The following is a 25,429-nucleotide window of genomic DNA, read 5'->3' on the forward strand; positions in this document are numbered from 1 at the left end:
GCCGGTCGTGGAATACATCGCAGCTGTCGTCTGATGACGTCCCGTATGTGCTCGACTGGGGACATCTGGTGATCGAACTGGCCGAGGCAGTGTGTCGACACTCTGTAGAGCACGTAGGTTTACAAAAGCAGTACGTGGACGGACGTTATCCTAGTGGACAACCACCCCGGAATGCTGTTCACGAATGGCAGTACGACAGGATGAATCATAAGATTCTTTGCGTTCATTCTTAGTCTATGGAATGTGAATTACGAGGTCACACACAAGAAGATGAAAATTCAGGGCAGAAACAAGACTAGCGTCAGAATTCCTCTGTATCTAACAGTTTAAAGTGCTTAACAATATTTCAGAATCCATGGATGTGGGCAAAAGACTTGCAGATAAGGACTCATAGATAAGGTGCAAAAATGGCTCTGAGCAGTATGGGACTTAACTTCTAAGGTCATCAGTCTCCTAGAACTTAGAACTACTTAAACCTAACTAACCTAAGGACATCACACACATCCATGTCCGAGGCAGGATTCGAACCTGCAACCGTAGTGGTCGGGCGGTTCCAGACTGTAGCGCCTTTAACCGCTTGGCCACCCCGGCCGGCTAGGTCCAAAGGCAATTTTTGTTTGTTTATTTTTAGTTTTGATTTTACTTTTAAATTTAATGAACTTTTAATTTTACATCACATGGTTTTGCAGAACAATCTGTACATTGCCCCATACTGATAATTTGTAACCTGCAACCAAATAATGTTAATGTCAATATTTTTTTCCTTTATGCTTCAACGTAATCTTGTTGTGGTAACTGACAGATTGTTCAACATCATACACAAATATTACACATTTTTTACAGAATTTTGGTTTAACAAAAGCTTTTCACTTCACCGAAACACAGTGCAAAACATTGTCTTTGTGTACTCTAAAGCCGTTGATGTTCACTTGTTCTCAAGCAAGTTTGGCATTGAATTTGAATTTTGCTCTCTCTCTCTCTCTCTCTCTCTCTCTCTCTCTCTCTCTGTGTGTGTGTGTGTGTGTGTGTGTGTGTGTGTGTGTGTGTGTGATTTTTTTACCTGCTTGTATTGTCTTTTCTGTAAAGCTGTTTTGCTGTGTTAAATAGCATGCCTTTGCAGAGTGTAGTGTATTCATTGATAACTCGTTTGCCTTCTGCTACTGCCTTCTGTGTGTGGAAGCTTTCTTCTGTCAATTATGGGAAAGGCTGTAGCTGGATTTTGGTATTTCTGAATTTGTTTCTATTGTAGTTGGGCTGTGGTTGTGGGCTATAAGGTGGTCAGCAAATGTGCTACATGAGCTACTACTTTTTAGGGTTCTGAGGTGTTGTAAAGTTGTTGCAAACTTCCTGCATGTTTGACCAGTGTACACTGATTGACGTATGTTGCATGCGAGTTCACATATTCCACATCTGTTGAATTTATCTGCTTTTGTTTCCCATCTTCTGCACCTTTTCTGTTTTGTGGTGTCTGTCCTCTATTCTATTCCAAGTACGTGTTTCTTTAATGTGTTTTTCTATTCTGTGAACAATTTTGTTATTGTAGGGGAGTATGCGCCATTTAGTTTTGTGTGCGTGTCATTGCCCTGGTGTGTCTTGTATGTGGTCACTGTTTGTGTATTGTGTTCTTGCGTGTCATGTAAGGTCTCGTATAATGTGGCCAGTTCTTTCCTTTTTCATTTGCATATTTGTTGTTAAGTTTCTCTATTATATGGGTATGGTAATCATTTTCTGCTGCTATTTGTTTTATTGTGTTTAACTCCTGTGATTAGTTCTCTTTGCATACGGCTGTTCCATTTACTCTACGGTGCACGAATCTGAAGCTTGCTCAGTTATGTGTCAGCGAGTGTTTCAATAGATTGTGAATGGTGGCGCTCGTTGTCGTCAGTTTCCTGAATATTGTAAAGTCACGGTGTTATACCGGAACCAAGGTATCCCCTGAGGGCCGGCAACCCATATAACAACACAGAGGATGAGGTTGTCTATGCCCAAAGGCATACCCAAAAGCACCGTGGTAAACACCGGCTATTTACACACAAGATAATGGAAACGGACATTCCGACCACTACTTCCTGCAGGGGGAGCTCGAGCCACGACCTGCAGGAAGTATCACTACGCTGAAATCCGATTGGCTGGAGACAGCTATTTCGGGGCTAGAACCAGACCTGAAGTTCAGTTCACGCCGGATGCGGAGAGAAGTCTTCCGAAGTAAGAGTGATTTCAGGTGTGCCGCAGGGGAGTGTCGTAGGACCGTTGCTATACACAATATACATAAATGACCTTGTGGATGACATTGGAAGTTCACTGAGGCTTTTTGCGGATGATGCTGTGGTATATCGAGAGGTTGTAACAAAGGAAAATTGTACTGAAATGCAGGAGGATCTGCAACGAATTGACGCATGGTGCAGGGAATGGCAATTGAATCTCAATGTAGACAAATGTAATGTGCTGCGAATACATAGAAAGAAAGATCCCTTATCATTTAGCTACAATATAGCAGATCAGCAACTGGAAGCAGTTAATTCCATAAATTATCTGGGAGTACGCATTAGGAGTGATTTAAAATGGAATGATCATATAAAGTTGATCGTCAGTAAAGCAGATGCCAGACTAAGATTCATTGGAAGAATCTTAAGGAAATGCAATCTGAAAACAAAGAAAGTAGATTACAGTACACTTGTTCACCCACTGCTCGAATACTGCTCAGCAGTGTGGGATCCGTACCAGATAGGGTTGATAGAAGAGATAGAGAAGATCCAACGGAGAGCAGCGCGCTTCATTACAGGATCATTTAGTAATCGCCAAAGCGTTGCAGAGATGATAGATAAACTCCAGTGGAAGACTCTGCAGGAGAGACGCTCAGTAGCTCGGTACAGGCTTTTGTTGAAGTTTCGAGAACATACCTTCACCGAGGAGTCAAGCAGTATATTGCTCCCTCCTACGTATATCTCGTGAAGAGACCGTGAGGATAGAATCAGAGAGATAGAGCCCACACAGAGGCATACCGACAATCCTTCTTTCCACAAACAATACGAGACTCGAATAGAAGGGAGAACCGATAGAGGTACTCAATGTACCCTCCACCACACACTGTCAGGTGGTTTGCGGAGTATGGATGTAGATGTAGATGCCGACCTCGTGTACTGCAATCGTCTAAGATTATGTCTTCGTCTCGGAATTGGACTATTACTAGTGTGTGAGTGTGTTACCACAAACCTTTGTGGAAAATAAGAAGTGAACTTTTGTTTGCCTCAATTAGGAGACTTTTTTTTTTGTTATTGTTACCTTTCCTTTGTATGTTCAGTCATCAACCTGGTGAACATACAACAATCAAAGTTATGTTGTGAAAATTTGTGAATTGTCAGTCACGACACATGGGTTTTCCTTATTATTTGTATGACAAGATTTAGAAAATTGTCTCTATTTTCTCTTTTTGTTTCTAACACAAAATAAGTTTTTGAGTGTAAATTGTTCTTCTCACTGAGAAACTGTTCTATGTGGGTGCAGTTCATGAATCAGGCATATTATGTTATCTACATAATCTATTTTTTTTAAATTTTTAATATGCATCTGAAGCTGTTGTTCTTTAAGGTGTTCAAGAAAATGTTGACTAGGAAGCCACTATCAGTAGTCTCATTGGCACAGCTTCAATTTGGCAATAACAGTCTTTGTTGAGCACAAACTAACTTTGTGCCCTTAGGGTCCGGAGCACGATTTCTGTTTCACTGATGGGTACATGTCTGGTGTGTTTCCTTGTCATTTTAACCCTTGTTAATGATGTTGGGTGTTTATTGACTGTCACGCAGGTGTACACTGATGTGACAGCAAAAGATATAAAGGCATGCTGCGTCTGGTAAGTCTATGTTCTCGGCTCTGTCCAGTAATTCAAGTCTGCTGGGTTGCTGTTGTTTTCACAAGTGTGGATTTCCTTCAGCAAGGCACGTGTATGTCGGGCTAGGTGGTAGTACGGAGCACTTCTGAAACTCATGACTGGTCTTTATATAATATTTTCTGCACGCAGTTTTGGTTAGGAAATTGGAGTGGTCCTTTGGATTTTTTGGTGTCATTCTTTTTATTTGGCCTTTCAGAATGTGTTTTTGATGTTTTTTTCCAGTTTTTGTTGAATTTTTTTCTGTTATCTTGCTGCAAAATTAATGATCAATTTGTTGAAGTTGGTCTTCAGAAACTAGTGGCCCAACAGCAAGCTACCATGAAAAAAATGAGCAAACACTGAAAAACATAAAAAATACATTTTGATAGTGATATATGGCACGATTTGTTACAGTTTCATCAGGGCTAGTTGTTACAGTGTAACAGCCTGCCCCGTGTCATATGCAGTTTCGTATTATGTATTTTCCTCGTGAACACAACATGAGAAGTTAAAAAAAGAAGACAGAGACACACAAAAAGAAATGGCAAAAGATGTAATGTCAAACTTCCAGCAATTTTTAAAAACAAAGCAGACTTCTCTACAATACAGATATCTAATCACAAGTTAGAAAATAAACAACAAAAAATAATATAAAACTACAGTATTTTTATCAATGCTTAACAGGCTCCGTTATGTGCAACAACTTACCCCACCCACTGTAACATCATGTCCCATTGGGCATGGCTGGAAATTGAGTCCAGTCAGTGATATTCCTGATTGCTGAGCATGAGGGAAAAACATGAGGTGAATCTATAATAATGGTCTTGCATCATAATGTATGTCACATTAAAATAGCTCTAAAACTTTCTTGTGCAAAAATCATTGAAGAACTACTCCCATTCTGCTCTACTTGGCATTTCCCCTCATGAAAGCAAGCACTGGCCAGCCAGTCTACCTCCTTTATAATTGGAAGATGAAGCCTCTTTCTTCCACATATAACAGACAGGTGTGAATATTACCAAAACATTACTTTAGTAAGTCTCAGTCGTAAATTACTGACACAAATTATTTACAGGAGAATTGAAAAATCATACAACCCAACATAGGGGAGTGTGCGTTCCAGTCTGGGAGAAATTTATGAACACACAAGATAATACTGACCTTTCGGTTAACCTCACAAGACAGGTTCCTTTATGGGATTTGTAGATTCTGAGAAAGATTTTAATACTGTTGGCTGAAAAAAACTAAATTCTTATGGCACCAGGGATAAAATTCAGAGAGCAAAGTGTTATTTACAACTTGTACAGAAACCAGAGTCAAGGAGTGCAAAAAGGAAGGGAGTGAGATTGGGTTTTAGACTTTGCCTGGTGGTATTCAATCTGTACACTGAATAAGCAGTATACAAATCTGTGGAGAAATGTGGAAAGGAAATTAAAGTTTAGGTAGAACAAATAAAAATTTGGCAGTTTGCCGACGACATTGTAATTCTGTCACAGAGAGGAAAGGACTTAGAAGGAATGGAATGGGCCATATCTTTAAAACTGATTACAAGATTACCAAAAAAAAGTAAAGCAAGGGTAACAGAATGCACTGGAATTAAACCAGGCAGTGCCGAGAGGATAAGATTATGAGATGAGGTTTGCTATTTGGACAGTAAAATAACTAATCGTGGCAAAAGTAGCAAAACAAACACAATATAATATGTACACTGGCAACGATAAGAGAAGCATTTCTGAAGAAGACATATTTGTTAACATTGAATGTAGATTTAAATGTTAGGAAGCCTTTTCTGAAAGTATTTGTACAGAGTGCAGCCATGCACAGAAGCGATATGGGAATGACAAGCAGTTCAGACAAGAAGATAACAGAAGTTTCTGAATATATAAGAAAAATGCTGGAGATTAGATGGGTACATGAAAAAACTAATTAAGAGATACTAAACAAACCTGGGGAGAAAATAAATTTATGGCACAATTTGATCAAAGAAAGTAATCAGTTGACAGAAAAGATGGTAAGGGATCAACAAATCATCAGGTTGCTAATTTCTCTTTTTTTTTGGGGGGGTGGGGGGGGGGGGCGGGGCTGTAGAGGCTGGAATACAAGTGGATGTAGGTGGCAACAGGTACATCAAGATGTAGAGGCTAGCACAGCATAGAGTAGCAAGGAGAGCTGCATTAAATGAGGCACTGGACTGAAAACGACAACAACTAACATAGTAAACTGTGAAACGTACCAGTGTTAAGTGAGAGAGATTCCTGCTAAGAGGAATGAGAGCATGCCTTTGAATCTTTTGCTGTCACATCAGTGTACACCTGCATGACAATCAATAAACAACCAACATCAGGCGCACGTTGCCTCCCTACCTTTTGTCGCACATCGTCACCGACGACATCGGGTTGCTCTCTCCTCACTCTTACACAGTTCGGCTCCTGCAACACAAACAGAAACTTTGGTCCATGCTCCTGAGAAGAGTAGCACAGGCACAAAGTCTTTAATGTGTTATTCTTTTCTGTATGCTAGTATTAAATCACATCATGTAATAGTACCTGGCGTGCTCGTCAATGAGCAATGCTCACAATTTACATGACAGCAATGGACAGTTTTTTATTCCAAAGTGCTTTGGTACTAAGTGCCTTGCCTATTTCATCTTGAAATGTGCAGTAAAATGTTTTTCATTTAGTGCAGACCAGCAGCCATTTGTATAGCCATGCAGACTGTGGTGTCACCGCCAGACACCACACTTGCTAGGTGGTAGCCTTTAAATCGGCCGCGGTCTGTTAGTATACGTCGGACCCGCGTGTCGCCACTATCAGTGATTGCAGACGAGCGCCGCCACACGGCAGGTCTAGAGAGACTTCCTAGCACTCGCCCCAGTTGTACAGCCGACTTTGCTAGCGATGGTTCACTGACAAAATATGCTCTCATTTGCCGAGACGATAGTTTAGCATAGCCTTCAGCTACGTCATTTGCTACGACCTAGCAAGGTGCCATTATCAGTTACTATTGATATTGATTCATGTACCGTCCAGACCGACGTTCACCATTAACGGATTAAAGTTAAGTATTCCACCAGCTACGTCCGTTTTTCTAAATTCTAATTTCCTTGTCCTGTTCCAGACCTCACGCCAGGCTGCGTGAGCTAAAACGCGTGCCTTTTGGCCTTCTCTAGTAACACGGTGTTGGCTCTCCTGCCAACCAAAACACAGACATCTGTCTTACTGTAGCTATGTTACAGTATTGCCTATTAAGCAAGATCTGAATGATGAAACAGAGCTCCCACCTGAACCTTGTGTGAGTTTATTAATTTCTTTTGTAAAAATATTTTAATTGGACTTAAACTAACGTTCAGGTACTGGCATCATTTATATATGTACTGTTCAGATTTTACATGTGAAACAGTCAGCCTTAAGTGTCTCTGGACTGGAGTGAGGCTAATAGTTCAAATCTGTCCACCAGTGTAACAAACCTTGGTCTAAGATAAGTTTTAACTGTTTGAAAAAATTTTGCACTGCTTGAATACGCTGCACACAGATAAATGGATGAAGTCAAAACGAAACTTTTCTAATTCAATGATCTTTACCCGTTGTCATGATACTGTGGTTTAAAGTTGAGCTGAACATAGGATTTAAAACTGTTCTTATGCGAATTGAAAGAACTGTAATGCTTTAAAGAGAACGAAATTAATAAAAAATGCATTCTTACAATAAAGTTGAAAACTCACTTTTAAACATCTATCCTCAGTCATATTTTATGTGCAAAAAAACTGTTTCTTTTTTTTTTCCTTTTTTCCCCACATCACTTCTATGTTTCAGGGTCATGCAAATCAGATCAAATTTTGCAAGAAAGTAAAAAAATTCATGTAATTCACAGCCGTCCTGTTGGTTTTGTGAAAGCCTGTTGCCACAATATAAGCAACACGGTTCAAAAGACTACAAAAAGGTAATCTATACCAGACCAGTCATTGCCTGAATCAACAAAAGTCGACATCAGTTGCCAAGTTACGGCAGTATCATGTCAAAATTACAGTGAATAGAAGTTGGGAACCATAACTGAAAATGCTTCTATCATTGGAGGGGAAAAAAAAAGCCGAGTATGCCCTGAGCAAAGTTAGGATGTAAAAGAAGGGAACCAGCTTTTTTTAATAATCTGGCAGCTTCAAAGACATTTGAATCGAAACATCTTGACATATTCACACTTTTCTACTGTCCCAGGTGCAGTAAGCTCTGATAGCTGCAAACATTTGACACCTGCACCTTGCAATTTTTAGGCTGCAGTCCCTGATCCTGTGTCCAAAATTCAGAAGATTCGCCAGCTATAGAAAATAATATACAATATGAAATACCAGAAGTGCATAGATGTAATAGCTAAAAGAGTTTTTCTAGGGGGAATAAAATATCTGAGAGTGGATGCATTACATTGTGTTGTATTACACTACAAGCAAAAAAGCATGAATAAGCAAATGTTTTGATTTAAATGTCTTTGAAGCTGCAAGTTATGTTGAAAAGCTAGTTCACTTCTTTTACATCCCTAACTCTGCCCAGGACATATTTGCCTTTATGTGCTATAACAGGAGCTATTTTCTTTCTGGTAGTTGTATCGGCACATATATGCAGTAATTTTACTTTATGGATGAAATTTAACTACTCTCTACAAAAAAAAGGAGAAGAAAAGTCTACGGTAAATATAAAGGAATAAAGCTTCTAAATAGTTCTTACAAACTCTACACAATAAATAGTGACAGTAAAATGAGAAAGATAGCTTATGCACTTGTAATAGAGGAATAAAATGGCTTTAGAAAGAGTTGATCTTGTAGTGACTGTGTTACCACTGAACTGCAGTAAATAGAGAAATGATGAGAATACAACCTGCACACTCACATCACATTCATGGAGTATGAAATGCTTTGAACACACTGAACAGTTGCAAGACTTGGAACATCATCAAAAATGAGGGTCTCAAAGACATTTAATACAAGTAATACAGAGTTTAAACAATGGAAAATCCGTGATGGAATGTAAAAATATTATGAAAAGGAAAGTTGCTACTCACCATATTGCAGAGATGTGCGTCGCAGATAGGCACAACAAAAAGACTGTCACAAATAAAGCTTTCGGCCATTAAGGGCTTCGCCAACAATAGATGACAGACTGTGTGTGTGTGTGTGTGTGTGTGTGTGTGTGTGTGTGTGTGTGTGTGTGCGTGCGCGCGTGCAACTGTTGTCTATTGTTGACGAAGGCCTTAATGGCCGAAAGCTTTATTTGTGACAGTCTTTTTGTTGTGTCCATCTGCTACTTAGCATCTCCGCTTTATGGTGGGTAGGAGCTTTCCTTTTCATAATATTAATACAGAAATTATGATAAATACAGAGAATGAGAAGACAGGGCCAACAAAGATCAACAGAGGAGTTTGACAAAGGTATAGCCTTTCACACACTCTACTCAATATATACCAAGGTGACATTCTTAGACCCTGGAAATGAGAAGTTAACCAATGTGTGAAGTTAATATCCGGGCACACACATAGTTAATCCATTCTCTACCAATATCCAAATAATTATTCACAACAAAGAAAACGACTTCCAGTTTGCAATACATCTCCTAAACGAAATAAGAAAGGACGTACATCTAACAATTTCAGTAAAAACTAAGTACAATGAAACTTCGATTTTACATTCTCTGAGCAATTCTATGCCATAAATTAGCAGCCCCTGTGAAAAATCCATAGGATTAAGACTAAAAATTCTCGAATTTAAGTTTCTTCCTAGTAAGGTTTATCTCGATTTTACGTTCTTATCCGATGTCTCGGTTGACTTTGTCCCATTTCCTGCCTGTTGACATTTGATGTGACCGAACGAGTTGTAAGTGCCACAAAAGACAGACTGTTCACACAGTGGGCGGTCGTGGAGTTAAGGGAATATTTTAGGCCATTGTGGAGAGGAGAGACATGAGAGAGGAAATGCTGGTGCAATGCAGGATCAGTTTTGCCCACATAACTTGCAATGTTTAGCTTCACTGCACAATTATGATGCAAATACTGCTAGGTTGCAGCAGCAACGGAGAAAGGGGACAGTCGGCGCGAAGAGTTCTAGACCGGACCAATACGTGACGAAGGGGTCCAGCCACCAGCTTCCCTCGTGCCACTTACAACTCAGTGTCATCTTTTTGCACGTATTTCGGATGTACTGTATCCAGCAACAATGTCGATCGTCAACCTTTAAATTCAAACACCGAGCTCCGAAGAACGTGCTCGGTCAGAATCGGGGAAATGTAATACGAGATTAACGGCACCACAAAATGTACAGCTGCTAAAACTTTCATTTTAGAGGCTCTCACGAAATGATGAAACAGTATTTACACTGGTGGCTGTGTAATGCAAGCCGGTGTAGTCGTGTAATTTAGGGACTTCACACTACTTTTTGCAGCTGTGATGTCACTAGTGAGCTTTCGACTATTGATTTTTGCAAGCACGTGTGAACTACCACAGTGTGTACTGTGGGCATTTCGCTTATTCATTTCCTTTGTGGAGTGTGTAGCACAGTATGCCGTTTCAAAGCAGTGACACATTGAAAATGTATCACAAAAATGTCACCCTTATCATTAAATATCAGTTAATAAAGCACCAAAGACACAAAGCTTCAAGAGAAATTATGATAACTGAGACGAGACAAAATTTATACGATTTATCTGTAGCATAAGAAATAACGTCATAGTCTACAGAGTTAGACGTAGTAAGTTCGCATCCTTCTAACTTTTTTTCCACCTTAGCACTGTTAACACATTCTGGGACTTCGTTGTCAAAATAATACGAGTATGTTCTGCAATATTCAATCTGGTTTAACATTTCTGTCTGCTTTTCACAGATCATTTCTGGCTGCCCTCACAGTGCCACTACATCCTGCAAAAAGTTGTGTGAAATGTACTCAATCCTTCACACATAAAATGAGCTTGCCTGCTCCATGTCTACAAGCGACACACTAAAGTCACTGCACTCGCGTCACCAGATTACGCTGCGCGGCTATTGGCTACAGAAGGGAAAGCCCCCCTCCCAGTTATATTCTGTCAACTTTCACTGTACTTCACAGTTGTCGGTTTGCTTTTTTCTGGGTGAGCACAAAGGAAAAATCTCTCAAGAACGCGTGTTTTGTCATACCACTCGCGGTCATAGTATGTCGGAAAATAGCTAGATCACCTTGTATCCAGATGACAATTTCAAATTTTTGAGGAGTTTTTGCTTGCTGTTACACATCTGCCATTTTTTAATAACTGATGATATTCATTACACCAAATTATTGTATAAACATTGTATTGTACATTTAATTTCCTTCATTTATACAGGTTTTATACAATGTATTGGAGAGGATTAGGATTTTTAATCGAGTACACTAATTACAAATGTTTTTGCTTGTATTTTGGGGGTTTTAATGTTTTCCTTGAATCTGCATTTTGCCCAATTTTGCATTTTTTAGATATGGACTGCACAAAAACTTAAAATAGGACTTTCATTATAATTTCCTTCAAAGGATAATTTTATAGTTCACTCAAAAGTGGTACTAGACAAACAGCCAATAAAACTGGTGTCACATCTTCAGGTGGCCAGGCTGTGATATTAGCAACGATCACAGAAACGGTGTTACTGATAAATGAAACAAGTATCATGTGATATGTGGCACAATACACAGAACACTGAGTCGCAAGACAGTGGAGGACACAGAGTTAAAATTTTACGAAGTAATGGCTATCACTACTCCAATATATGGGAGCAGATCTTGAACAATAACTAAAGAAGTCAAAAGAAGAACACATTGGCGGAAATGAGACATTTGAGGAAAGTTAAAGGGTGTAACCTCAGAGGTCAAATACAAAACCTATTGCAAGAGAAGAACTTACTTTATACTGTAACAATAATAAAGATAGAGGCAGGATCCATAAAATGGAAACAACAAATCAACACAATGGGGAAAAACAGATTAGACAAACAAGTATTCAGTTATAAAGCAATAGGAAACACACACACACACACACACACACACACACACACATACAGAGAGAGAGAGAGAGAGAGAGAGAGAGAGAGAGAGAAGGCTTTGGTGTGGACAGAACTAGCTGTTAGCCTACTCCATGAAGTGAAGAAGAAAAAAAAGAAGTAGTTAAAGAACAGTGTCAATTTTACAATGTTCCTCTGCTTTTGCATTACAAATTATCAATGACAACAACAACAATTTTAACTATTAGTCTTTAAAGTCACAGTTTCTAAGTTGGCACTTAGACTCCCATGTTCTGATCGGCGGCAGCCGGGGAAACTTTGTGCTGTAGTGATTAGCACTATTAATAGTCTATGCACAAACAACATAATTGTTACACAAATGAAAAACATAATCAAATGCTAACAAACACAAAGGGGTAAGAGAGGGATGCTGTATCATCTGCATTTCTTCTTGGTGTAACAATTTTAATGGCCAGTAGTGTAATACAGACTGCCCTATTGTTCCGTGCATCGGTCGGCGGTGAATAAGAAAATTGTGAGAAAAAGAGCTGAGTTTCAGTGACAAAGCCACATTTCGTATGTGTGGAAAGGTGAACTGTCGAAAGGTGTGTCTGGCGCACAGTAACTTTGTGTGAAATTGAGGATCACATTTGTTATTCACCTAAACTTAATGTCTTTAGTGTGTCGTCTTCTGCAAATGCTTAGAGACAATTTTTCTTTGAGAAGAAAACTGTGCTTGGTTACGTGTACCTGGACATGCTGCAGCAGTGGCTTATGCCACAATTACACCAAGACAGAGGAGACTTAATTTTTGCAACAAGACAGTGCTTCACCACAGTTTCTTTCAGACATTCAAACACTGAACTGCCTCAGCAGACTGGATAGCATTCCCATCATGAATCTCCCTTCTTTAGCACCCCTACAGTCGCCGGACTCTGTGTGATATTTTTCTCGTGGGGTTATGTCGAGGATCACATGTTCCTGCCTCCGTTGCCACTTAATTTGGAAGAGTTGCGAGGAATTAATGCAGTCACACTTTTAAGTGTGACATTTTGGGACGTGTACAACAAGAGATCGATCATCGTACTGAAGTTCGCGATGTCAGGACGGTGCCCATATTGAGCAGCTGTAATGCCAGTTGAAAACTTCGAACGATACTTTATCCCTTGACACATTTCTGTTTGCTGTACAGCTTTTACTTTTCACATACATGTCTTTGGAAACACCAGAGTTACTTACAAATAACTGTGTGCATTGTGGATGCACGCCTCTGAGGTGTCCACTGTCAACGATGATGGAGAGACTAAAATTAAAATGAAAATATGAAATATACATCAGTTTCCTACCTGTAGTTTTCCAGAGACACTGGTCTGTTCAGAATTTTCAGTCTCCTCCTGTTCCGAATTGTCACTCTCCTCCATCTTTATTGTCACACAATCCAATTCCTGTAACAACAACAAACACTTTCATTTAATTCCTGTGCAGAATGTCAGAGTGGCATAGAACTGGGACACATAGAACATTGATGTGTGCAAGTGCTACGTTTGTGAACTGTCTACGGTTAAGGTCAGTCATCGCATCCCACAAAGCGAGTCACACGAGACCGATAAAAAGCTCTTCTGAGAAAGGGTTGCAGTTGGGCATGTAAAAGGTAATCTGTAAAGGAACATGTAAAATTGTTATTTATGTAAAACGTCAGTTGTACTTATATTTCAATTGTTTATATTTACCTTCCTGATTAGTTATACAATTAGTTTTGCTGGAAAATAAAGTAATTAAAAGTTACAGCTAACTGGAGCCACGACAATGTCATATAATTGAAAAACATTATCAGCTACTGAGCTGCTGGGAAGATATTGTTGCTACTCATAAGGAAGCAGACATTCACAACTTTCTGAAGACATATTAAGGACTGTCTGAAATTAAGTAACTTACAAAATAAGTAACATTAATAGTTCAGACCCTCAAACTTCAGGTCGCCTATTTTACTTTAATGACTGCAACATTCCAAACTTTGACAATATAATTTCATTGCTGTATCTTTCTTTAATTAGATAACACCTCTCACTAATTAATTCAGTCAATAATTAATATTTCAAATAATTTTGAATCATAAAACATTTATTTCAAGACGGATGCCATAATCGTATATACGCAATTTCACATAAAGTGTAAGAATAATGTCTGATGTACTTTTGTCGATTACTAACTTGAAACATTTTTCGTACACCAAACAATAGTGAAGTTTTATAGTCCATGCAAAACAGTAAAATCTAACCAAGCAGAATATGAAGACATTAAGAGTTTCAGAAATTACATCACATTTTCACGCACGTCTTCGAATAGCTGCATCTCATCCCAAATCGCCAGTCTACGACCGGAGATCATAAAAGTAGCATTGTAACGATGTCGGTTCGATCGAGAATCTGCGACCGGCAAGATCCCTGTTTCATTTAAAGTGTAATTCTGTACCGTAAGATAACAAAAATGTGTGCCAAATATGTTTGAAAGTAATCTGAAGCTCAGAAACGTCTTTGTATCTCAAAATCTTGGACGAGCTAGTAAATACACTTCCTAGGACTGTCGATATCTGCAAACTGGTTTTCCTCCGGATATGTCTGCAAAGGTTAGAGATGTGTAGAAGGTGCCCCAGACCTCGAACAAAAGTAATTTTTATTATTTAAATTTTACGAAGAGTTCACCTATTTTGTCCATTACCTTTCGGCTCACGTGAATAAAACAACCGCTTCGCAGTGGAATAGGGCGAACCGTCATTAGCAGAGCCGCACTGACAATCGAATCGTATCGGCAGAGCAGGTGACTGGTGAGTGTGAGGGTCCCAGCACTGTGTATCACTCTCTCTCCTGTTCAGAGTCACCGCCAGTTCCTCCACCTTTAAAGTGTCCCTTCTCCTTCGAGGTGGGTCCACGGTTACCAGAGTTACCTTCTCTCGCCCTCCTGACAGTCCTCGCCTCGTAAACACGATGAGCAAATAGACTGGTACGGATTCTTTTTCTGAACCTGAACACTGTGTATTAATTACAAGCCGATACTGCTCTCCAATCCCGACTACATCTCTGGGGGGCGCGTACAGATGGGTGACCCTTTAACTGTGTAACATATAAACTACGAGGACAGTTCAATAAGTAATGCAACACATTTTTTTTTCTCGGCCAATTTTGGTTGAAAAAACCGGAAATTTCTTGTGGAATATTTTCAAACATTCCCGCTTCGTCTCGTATAGTTTCATTGACTTCCGACAGCTGGCAGCACTGTACGGAACTGTTAAAATGGCGTCTGTAACGGATGTGCGTTGCAAACGACGGGCAGTGATCGAGTTTCTTTTGGCGGAAAACCAGGGCATCTCAGATATTCGTAGGCGCTTGCAGAATGTCTACGGTGATCTGGCAGTGGACAAAAGCATGGTGAGTCGTTGGGCAAAGCGTGTGTCATCATCGCCGCAAGGTCAAGCAAGACTGTCTGATCTTCCGCGTGCGGGCCGGCCGTGCACAGCTGTGACTCCTGCAATGGCGGAGCGTGCGAACACACTCGTTCGAGATGATCGACGGATCACCATCAAACAACTCAGTGGTCAACTTGACATCTCTGTTGGTAGTGCTGTCACAATTGTTCACCAGTTGGGATATTCAAAGGTTTGTTCCCGCTGGGTCCCTCGTTGTCTAACCGAACACCATAAAGAGCAAAGGAGAACCATCTGTGCGGAATTGCTTGCTCGTCATGTGGCTGAGGGTGACAATTTCTTGTCAAAGATTGTTACAGGCGATGAAACATGGGTTCATCACTTCGAACCTGAAACAAAACGGCAATCAATGGAGTGGCGCCACACCCACTCCCCTACCAAGAAAAAGTTTAAAGCCATACCCTCAGCCGGTAAAGTCGTGGTTACAGTCTTCTGGGACGCTGAAGGGGTTATTCTGTTCGATGTCCTTCCCCATGGTCAAACGATCAACTCTGAAGTGTATTGTGCTACTCTTCAGAAATTGAAGAAACGACTTCAGCGTGTTCGTAGGCACAAAAATCTGAACGAACTTCTCCTTCTTCATGACAACGCAAGACCTCACACAAGTCTTCACACCCGAGAGGAGCTCACAAAACTTCAATGGACTGTTCTTCCTCATGCACCCTACAGCCCCGATCTCGCACCGTTGGATTTCCATATGTTTGGCCCAATGAAGGACGCAATCCGTGGGAGGCACTACGCGGATGATGAAGAAGTTATTGATGTAGTACGACGTTGGCTCCGACATCGACCAGTGGAATGGTACCGTGCAGGCATACAGGCCCTCATTTCAAGGTGGCGTAAGGCCGTAGCATTGAATGTAGATTACGTTGAAAAATAGTGTTGTGTAGCTAAAAGATTGGGGAATAACCTGGTGTATTTCAATGCTGAATAAAACAACCCCTGTTTCAGAAAGAAAATGTGTTGCATTATTTATTGAACTGCCCTCGTATTAAACTGGAACTTCCCATAAACTACAGTACTGTGCAAATAAAGTGAATCTTTTGAAATCCATTTCTTTTTCGAGCTAATCAGTTGGAACTACACTTCATAGCATCAGTTTTCTGGATACATTTTTACAACAGCAAGATACGACGTTTCAGATTTCGCCAAAACTGAGTGCAACATGTAACCACAGGCAAGAGGTCAGCCAGTGTCCTGAGTTTGCTATGCTCCAGCTCAACATTCAAAAACTAGCTGCAAGCAGTCTGTCGATACCTAACCGATTCCCTCTGGCTGAAATTTCTTCGATTCTGTTAAGTATATTTTGTGCATAATGGAAAATAATAAAAACTGCTTGAAAATTCATGCTTCCATCCCTACTTTTTTAAAATATATTTCTTGATCTGTTGTGACAAATGATTACAGTTTTTGATTTTGTTTCCCCCATTAGATACTATAGCTAACGTTGTTAGTGGACAGTCAGAACCAGCTTTTATTTGAATTGAGATGATTGCTCACTGAAGCCATCTTTCACAAACCATAATTGCATCAAATCCACAATATGAGAGCACTAAACTATTCTACTATGTGCACCTCAGAAACAGACATTCGGAACAAGTGAGCTACATCGAACAACGCAGGAAGTCAAAATATCTTGAGTCAGGTACCCTGTTTTTCATACAAGACCTTATTATAACAATACAAATAATTTATAGCAATGGATTAATATGTATACACACACACACACACACACACACACACACACACACACACACACACAGTCTGGATAAAAATTTAACTACAGATTCACATTACACATATCAAGTGCTACTGTTTGAGATTAATGGTAACATAATATTAAATTTTAATTTTTGGTAAAATATAAGAGGCAATTACAAAGTTTACATTTGAGGGTATTGCTACAGCATACACGCAATGTATCGTGACTCCAAAGTCGGTATATGAGCACCGACATGTAAGCAACGGAGTAGTGCAGCGTTTGAGCCTTTCTGACGTGTGTGTGGTAAGTCTGGAAATGCAAACTGTCGCAACATTATTACCAAATGCATCCAAACAGGATCAATGTGTGCTTATTCGTAAATCCGTCAGAGAACGAAGAGTGTGTGTGGGGCAGCACTTCTGTCGATAGCCACCACTGCGGAACAGCGCGCCAAGTTCGCAATTCGACAAGACGTGCCGGTCAATCTGGTAGGCCAGCCTCTTCTGCAGAAGTCACACCGACTCCAATGGGAGACACTCGAGCGTCTGCCCTATAGTCTCAGTCTCTCCCCGAGTGATTAAAACGCCTTCGGTCCCTCGAAGAGTCGAAGATTCCTGTCAGACGAGAGTGTGCAGCACGACACGGTGTTTTACTAAATGATTATCTTCACCGTAGTGTGTCAGTCGGATGATTTCCTCGATGCTCACAGCAATGTTGCCCGGCTGACATAAAAATTCTAGAGAGCGAGGTCCCCCCCCCCAGACACTACCTTCTTCTTGTCAACTAGTATCAGTCTGTAACTCATGAATATGATCTTCATTCATATACAACCAGCACTCTCTCAGGAACTCCCTTTTATGTTACGAATCCATAAATTACATAGAAAATTGCTGTCAATCTCTGTTAACAATAGTTTATTTTCCCCAATGGAAAAATTTCATTAATTAGTCAATTACTTTTTTTTCTTCATCTTCCCACCATTACCCTATTTTCTCCCCTTCTCTTTCTAACTGTATTCCCCGCTCCTTACCCACTGAACATTTTTTTTTTATTTGTCCACTTCTTAACTTCTTGGTCCCCACTGTCAATTTCTGTGCCTGTTTAATTCACCTTTAATTCACACTCTAAAGCTTCCATCATCTTCTAACCGAGTTGCACCAGGGCTTCAAGGGGTAGTCCCGCGTTTCAGTTACCACCTCAAAAAACAAAAAAAACAAAAAAAAAAAAAGGTTATGTAATTAATTATTTGTTTGCTGACTGCAGGTATATATCTGCAGTACTGATATACACTGGATTACCAGCAGCACAGTACCGCAGCATGCTGCTGGAAGAGGGAAAATAACATCGTGCAATCCATTGGTAAAGCAGAACATTGTATAGTGAATTATTTCTGGCAGCAGCAGAAAAGTTGCAACTCTGCCCATACAGACGGCTTCCTCAGCTGTCAGGAATGGCCCAATACAGCCGCAATGTTTAGAAAAGTCACCCAGAACCGTGTGTCAGGGGAGACTTACTGGCAGTCCTATATATAAAGTCTCCACACTCTTCACTCCATTCTATTGAAAACTGTTGCAAGTGATAGCAGAATAATGCGAGTGACTTTAGAAATTTTACTATTCGTAACATCACTTTCTTTACATGTTCCGTGCCATAAATTTTAGCACAAAGCCCTCCTTCATGTAGAGAACAATGAATCCCATCTGTTGATCATTGTAATTTTTGCTCTTTCACTGCCAATGAAGATTATTTCTGCACAATATTATAATGTCGCTTCATAGCAAATCTGCAACACTCAATGCTTATGCAAATTGCCACTCATTTTAAAGAGCTCGTAACAGTAGATAGCTAGACTGCCTGTTTTCTGCAAACAGCCACCGGACCTGTGAACTTCCTCCACCCCACAATTCTACCGAACGTCAGAGAGTCGTGCCGACCGGAACGAGCCACACCGGAATACTAAATGAAATGTCGCGCTCCTCTGGCTACCTCCACTAAGGACGGAGCAAAGCCGAGACAGCACGGGTCTCAGCCCGCCGGTGGTCCGCACACCCTGCACACGTGAATTTCGGCACGCCGTGGACGGCTCCGTAGCAGATGGTAGCTCCTGACGGTGCAGTTCTCCAGCCGATCACTGGTGGGTGGGCTGGCAGTACCAGACAGGCTCTGAGAGGAAACACTGTATTCCGTCTGTCTGTAATTTTTCTTCTCCCAGTATTTTTTAATAGCAACAAAGCCATTTTGTAGATCAGTGCAAGTCTGTTAACATGTGGAAGACTTAACTGGAGGTAGTGATAAATGTTTAAAATTACTTTACAGTTTAAAAATGATTCCTATCTGCACCTAAATAGGAAGTGGTGATATATGGGGCAATTTGTTACAGTTTCATCGGGGCTAGATGTTACAGTGTAACAACCTGACCCGTGTCACATGCTGTTTCTCGTAACACATTTTTCGTGTGAAGGCAATGTGAGAAATTTAAAAAAGACAAAAAGCGGCACAACACCAAAAGAAGTGGCAAAAGGAGTAATGTCAGCTTACCAGTAATGTAGGGTGTGTGAGTAGACCACCGCCTAAGGGTACACCCCAGGTAATGGTGTAACTGACATAAATGCTACTCACATCGAGAAGCACAATCGCAGACGCTACTTGACGTCCGAAATGAACCACACAAAAGGTGGTCACCCTTACGACCACTCGATTAAAATAATCGGACCTTCAGTCCGGGTGTTACAATTTAACTGCGAAGAGATGTCTAGATCGAAGGACGAGTGCATTGCACGAACTGCTGAGAAGGAGTGCACCGACACCATCTGTCTTTGAGAACTCCGTACAAATAATGCCGATGAACTCGATGACAGGCGGGTTTCAAGACAGCAACCTATGCCTCGTCTAGCACACACAGTTCGGCAATCTACGTAAAAGATAATCTGATTGAATTTTGTGCAGAGCCTGTGGTTTGTACTCGAGATGGCCTGGAAATCTTAAAACTCCAAAACATAATCACTGTTTCGTTATACAAGTCTCCTAAAGTAAGATGGCCCAACCGCAACATAACCACTGTGGCTCACCCTGCCGTATACACGGGCGAGTCGAATACGTAGACAACTTCGATGGCCGTCATACCTCCAGGGGATACACATCTAACGACAGAGATGCTGAGACGGTGGTGAAATTGACGGAAGCTAACGACCTGCAACTACTGTATGATGCCAAAGAAAGTAAAACTTTCCACTCGGCTAGGTGGCAGAAAAACCTCTGTTTTGTCAATAGAGACCAATTTGACAGCCCAATGCCCTCTTGCCATAAAGTGTTAAACAGTTTCCCCTAAGTCAGTGTAAGCCTGTCAGCCTCATGATACGTCTTCAAGTTCATCATTAAAACGGCCAAACTAAAATGATAGATTGTTAGAAAATCAAACTTCAACATGTTCTGTAAAGAGAGCAAATTGAACATTCAAATTGTTCCTTCTACTGCAGGAAACTAAGACATTTGTAGCCATCCCGAAAGACGCAGCCGAGAAGAACATACCTCGGAGTTTTCGTAACGATTATATACTGGGTCGGTTGAGGGATACAGAAGTATTGCTAAACAGATATGAAGAAACTGGAGATCCTCTGATTGGAAACCAAATAATAGAGTTATTGAATTCCACCAGAGCACAGAGGTGGCAACGGACTACAGAAGAAATAAGCTTTGCACACTCCAGTAGGACGAGGTGGAGCCTCCCCAGGCATTTGGGCGCTGCTGCTCCCCCCGCTGGAAAAGACAGATAACAACAAAATTGTTGATTGCCTCGTGGAAATTTCAAAATCTTCATCTTCAGAAAGACATTCACCAAGATAATAAAAAAAGGGCAGTAACTCCAACAGCTCATTCACTCCCACACAATTCACAACAGTCACAGGCATTCCCAACGGAAACCCTAAATTCAGCTCTGAAGCAAATTAAACACAGAAAGGTGCCTGGCCCAGATGGTGTGTTCCCTGAGTTCTTGAAAAATCTAGGTGGGTCCACCAAACAGTGGCTGCTGAATTTCTACGAGATCCTCCAGACTGGTGATATCCCCAATGATTTTAGGAAATCCAAAATCCTTGCTGTTCTCAAACCGGGAAAGCCATCAGATAGTCCACAGAGCTATCGGCCCATCACAATTAATCGTGTGCTATAAACTCCTAGAGAGATTATAACAGAACAGAATTTCCCCTACAGCCGATAAATCAATCATTACACAACAGGCCGGCTTTAATTGCCGATGCTGTGCCGACTGTGTTCTGGCACTAAACTCATTTATAAAAGCTCATTTTCAAAAAGGTCTTCAAACTGCATGCGCATTTATAGATTTACCCTCGGCATATGACATTATCTCAAAAAAGGAGATAATATATTTAGAAACTATAACACACAATTCTGTGTAAAAAGATCACCAGATTAATCCAGAATATACTTAGTACTAGAATAATTACAGTACACGTTAATGAGAGAGCCAGTTCTACCCGTACTCTCAAAAATGGCCCTCCTTAGGGGTCAGTCCTGCACCACTTCTTCTACTGCATATGACATCAACAAAATTTATCTATGCTGAAAATATGGCACTGGAAAACCAACATCAAACATTGGAGGAAGGAAGTGACCAACTGCAAGAAGACCTAGAAATAATGCACAAATACTAAATGAAATGGTGCCTCAAACCTAATCTTCCTATCTTAGCAATAGTTGGCTCTCAAAATACTTGATTTTTACTTTGGCGGTGAAAGAATACGGTACAACACTTGCACCACATACCTAGGAGTCACTCTGGACAGATCACTGACTTATAAGCAACGTCTGACAAAAACTGCCCACAAAATACAGTCTAGGAACAACATTCTCGTGGGATGAAAATGGAAACACATTGAGAAGTGCTACATTGGCCTTCACCTATTCTACCACAGAATACTGCACTGCAGTGTGGTATAAGAGCCACCATTCCTATGAAGTCAACATACAGCTAAATCGAGCAATAAGGATCGTATCGGGCACACTAAAATCCTCTCCCATTGTGTGGCTTCCGATCCTAGCCAATATCGCAACTCCTCAACTCTGCAGAATAGCCCGGCTCAAGAGGAGTGGTTAAAAGTTATCGGCCAGGAAAACTACCAGCCAGCCACAAAACTTCACAAGGTGCGGCACTTAAATCCGGACAAATGAACTATTTTTTAAAAGCAAATTGATTAAAAAGAAAATACAAATGAAAATCCTTTTACATTCAAGTAGTGGTATCTTTCAAGAGTAACATCACTCGATGTAACCCCCTTCAGCCACAATGACCACCTCTAATCTCGTACCGAAGCGATCGCATGCACTCTTTAAGACAGCGCTGTCCGTGTTCACCGATGCTGCTCCAATTGCGGCACGCAGAGATGTGAATATTAGGGTGGCTCATCTTATCTGTAACTCTTTCGACTTCACTCGAAACGTAGTAATCGAGAGGGTTCAAATCCGTGCTATTCGGGTGCCAGAACTCCTTTGACCAGAACATGTCAACTTGATCCAAGAGCCCGTATCGGCTGGTGCACTGTCCCGTTGAAAGACATATCTCCCAGAAGCCACAATTACCACCCACGGCTTCACAACATTCGTCAAGACTTTCAAATAAACTTCTTTAGTGACAGTTTGCTCAATTCAAAGAAATGTGGCGGCACAGTATCACCCTAACTGGACACGACATCCAGACTTCTCCAAAGCACTATACTTGGCCACAATATAGTAAAAAGTTGATCTCGGGTACCTGAAGGTTCAAACTCTCGCAGTGGGTGAACGCCCAGGGCAAAGACTTTTGATAATCGCGGCTCTTTCGGTTGTACTACACACCTGTCCGTAACACCTCTGCCATTTTGAGGTTCTAGGACTGTTTACTAGATGCCTGCGGCTTTCGAGAAAGCCAATTGCGGCCTCTGGCAGATCTACGATATGGCGGGAAATTCAAATTGAAATTTGTCCGGATTTAAGTCCCGCACCCTCCTCCACCAGATCGTCTTAGGTCTCGTCGCCCTATCAGGAGAACCACCAATTTGGAAGACAACCACGACATTACTGCCAAATGGACTGAACATGTTGCCAACAATACAGAAATTAAGAACATGGACATTATCCCACAAGTAGCAGACAGAACTCCGGAAATGGATCCACCCCGTCGAATACTGAACTGCCCGAAACAGTTTAGGGTAGGCACTGGTAGAAGTCTAGACACGCTGTTCAAATGGAGCACGGAAAGCTGACCAGAGTGCAACTGAGGAACACCGAATCAGAGCACGGACCACAGCTAAATGAGTGCCCCAGCAGATCACTCCCAGACGGCATCACAGAGCCGCACTCCGTATCTCCAGCAGAGTGATGCTTTGCTGTCTGATCTGGATATAACTATTTATGTTAAAGTTTCTTGCTTACCCTTTTAATGCACCTGTTCAGACTATGTATATCTCATGCCCAAATGTCTACATTTTAACTGTCTTAACTGACTATACAGTATATCTGTAACTGTTCATTTTAAGTATCATATGTTTTAGGTAATATCTACATACTTAACATACATCTGCTTGGTGCTAGTCATTGTTGTTAGGTAATGTTTTGTCTTCTGTAATTTTTTTATTTCTCATGTGAAAATATATGTGTAAAAACAAAACAGACTTTTCTATACTACTGACATGTAATCACTTGTAAGAGAAAAACAACAATAAATACTACAAAACTATAACATTTTTATCAATATGCAAAAGGCTACACTATGTGTAACAACTTACCCCACCCACTGTAAAATTATGTTCCATTGGGCATGGCTGGAAATTGTGTCCAGCCAGTGACATTCCTGATTGCTGAGCATGAGGAAAAAAGTGAGGTAAATCTATAATAATGGTCTTGCATCATAATGTATTTCACATTAAAATAATTTTAAAACTTTCTTGTGCAAAAATCATTGAAAACCTACTCCCATTCTCCTCTACTTGGCATTTCCCCTCATGAAAGCAAGCACTGGCCAGCCAGTCTACCTCCTTTATAGTTGGGAGATCAAGCCTCTTTCTTCCACATATAACTGACAGGCGTGAATATTACCAGAACATTACTTTAATAAGTTTCAGTTGCAAATTACGGACACAAATTATTTACAATATAAGGGAAAGACTTGTACAATACAACATGGGGAAGGTGAGTTTCAGTTTGGGAGAAATGTAGGAACACACACGTTAATGCTGACCCCTTACTTTATCTCATAACCCAGGTTCAAGGAAGGCAATCTATTTTTATAGCATTTGTAGATTCTGAGAAAGCTTTTAATACTGTCGGCTGGAAAAAAACTCTTTAAAATTCTGATGGCAGCAGGACTAAAATACAGCAAGCACAGTGTTAGGCCTTTGATTGTGTGAATCATGGAATTCTTTTAGATAAGCTAAATCATTATGATTTGAGGGGGGGGGGGGGGGGGGGGCAGTGCACAAATGGTTTAATTCATGCTTAACTGGTAGAATGCAGAAAGTTGAAATAAGTGGTTCATGTAATGTTAAAACAACAGCTGATTCCTCAAACTGGGGGGCTATCAAGTACGGGGTCCCACATGGTTCGGTCTTAGGTCCTTTACTGTTCTTGATATACATTAATGACTTACCATTCCAAATTGATGAAGATGCAAAGTTAGTTCTTTTTGCTGATGATACAAGTATAGTAATAACATCTAAAAACCAAGAACTAAGTGATGTAATTGTAAATGATGTTTTTCACAAAATTATTCAGTGGTTCTCAGCAAACGGACTCTCTTTAAATTTTGATAAAACACAGTATATACAGTTCCGTACAGTAAATGGCACAACTCCAGTAATAAATATAGACTTTGAACAGAAGTCTGTAGCTAAGGTAGAATTTTCAAAATTTTTAGGTGTGTCCATTGATGAGAGGTTAAACTGGAAGCAACACATTGGTGGTCTGCTGAAACGTCTGAGTTCAGCTACGTATGCTATTAGGGTTATTGCAAATTTTGGTGATAAGAATCTCAGTAAATTAGCTTACTATGCCTACTTTCATTCACTGCTTTCGTATGGCATCATATTCTGGGGTAATTTATCATTCAGTAGAAAAGTATTCACTGCTCAAAAACGTGTAATGTGTAATCAGAATAATTGCTGGAGCCCACCCACAGTCATCCTGCAGACATCTATTTAAGGATCTAGGGATCTTCACAGTAACCTCACAGCATATATATTCACTTATGAAATTTGTTGTTAATAATCCAACCCAGTTCAAAAGTAATAGCAGTGTGCATAGCTATAACACCAGGAGAAAGGATGATCTTCACTATGCAGGGTTAAATCTGACTTTGGCACAGAAAGGGGTAAAGTATGCTGCCACAAAAGTCTTTGGTCACCTA

At 40.5% G+C, this 25,429-nt stretch overlaps 1 protein-coding gene across 6 annotated transcripts in view; it reads right to left on the reverse strand.

Annotated features, from left to right (window-relative positions):
• The window catches only part of LOC126426773 (zinc finger protein 723-like), a 203,167-nt gene that overhangs the window by 110,808 nt on the left and 66,930 nt on the right, over positions 1–25,429 (reverse strand). For 4 of the 6 annotated variants that reach the window (XM_050088763.1, XM_050088759.1, XM_050088761.1 and 1 more), the window contains 2 exons: positions 13,198–13,296; positions 6,232–6,297 (listed from right to left, as the gene is read on the reverse strand). In XM_050088763.1, the coding sequence (XP_049944720.1) occupies positions 6,232–6,297; positions 13,198–13,296 (165 nt within the window). Of the gene's footprint in view, positions 1–6,231; positions 6,298–13,197; positions 13,297–23,813; positions 23,856–25,429 lie in introns of those variants that run through there. The other 2 variants (XM_050088760.1, XM_050088762.1) reach the window with 2 other exon arrangements.

The sequence above is a fragment of the Schistocerca serialis genome, chromosome 11 (genome assembly GCF_023864345.2).
Source record: "Schistocerca serialis cubense isolate TAMUIC-IGC-003099 chromosome 11, iqSchSeri2.2, whole genome shotgun sequence".
Taxonomy (NCBI): domain Eukaryota; kingdom Metazoa; phylum Arthropoda; class Insecta; order Orthoptera; family Acrididae; genus Schistocerca; species Schistocerca serialis.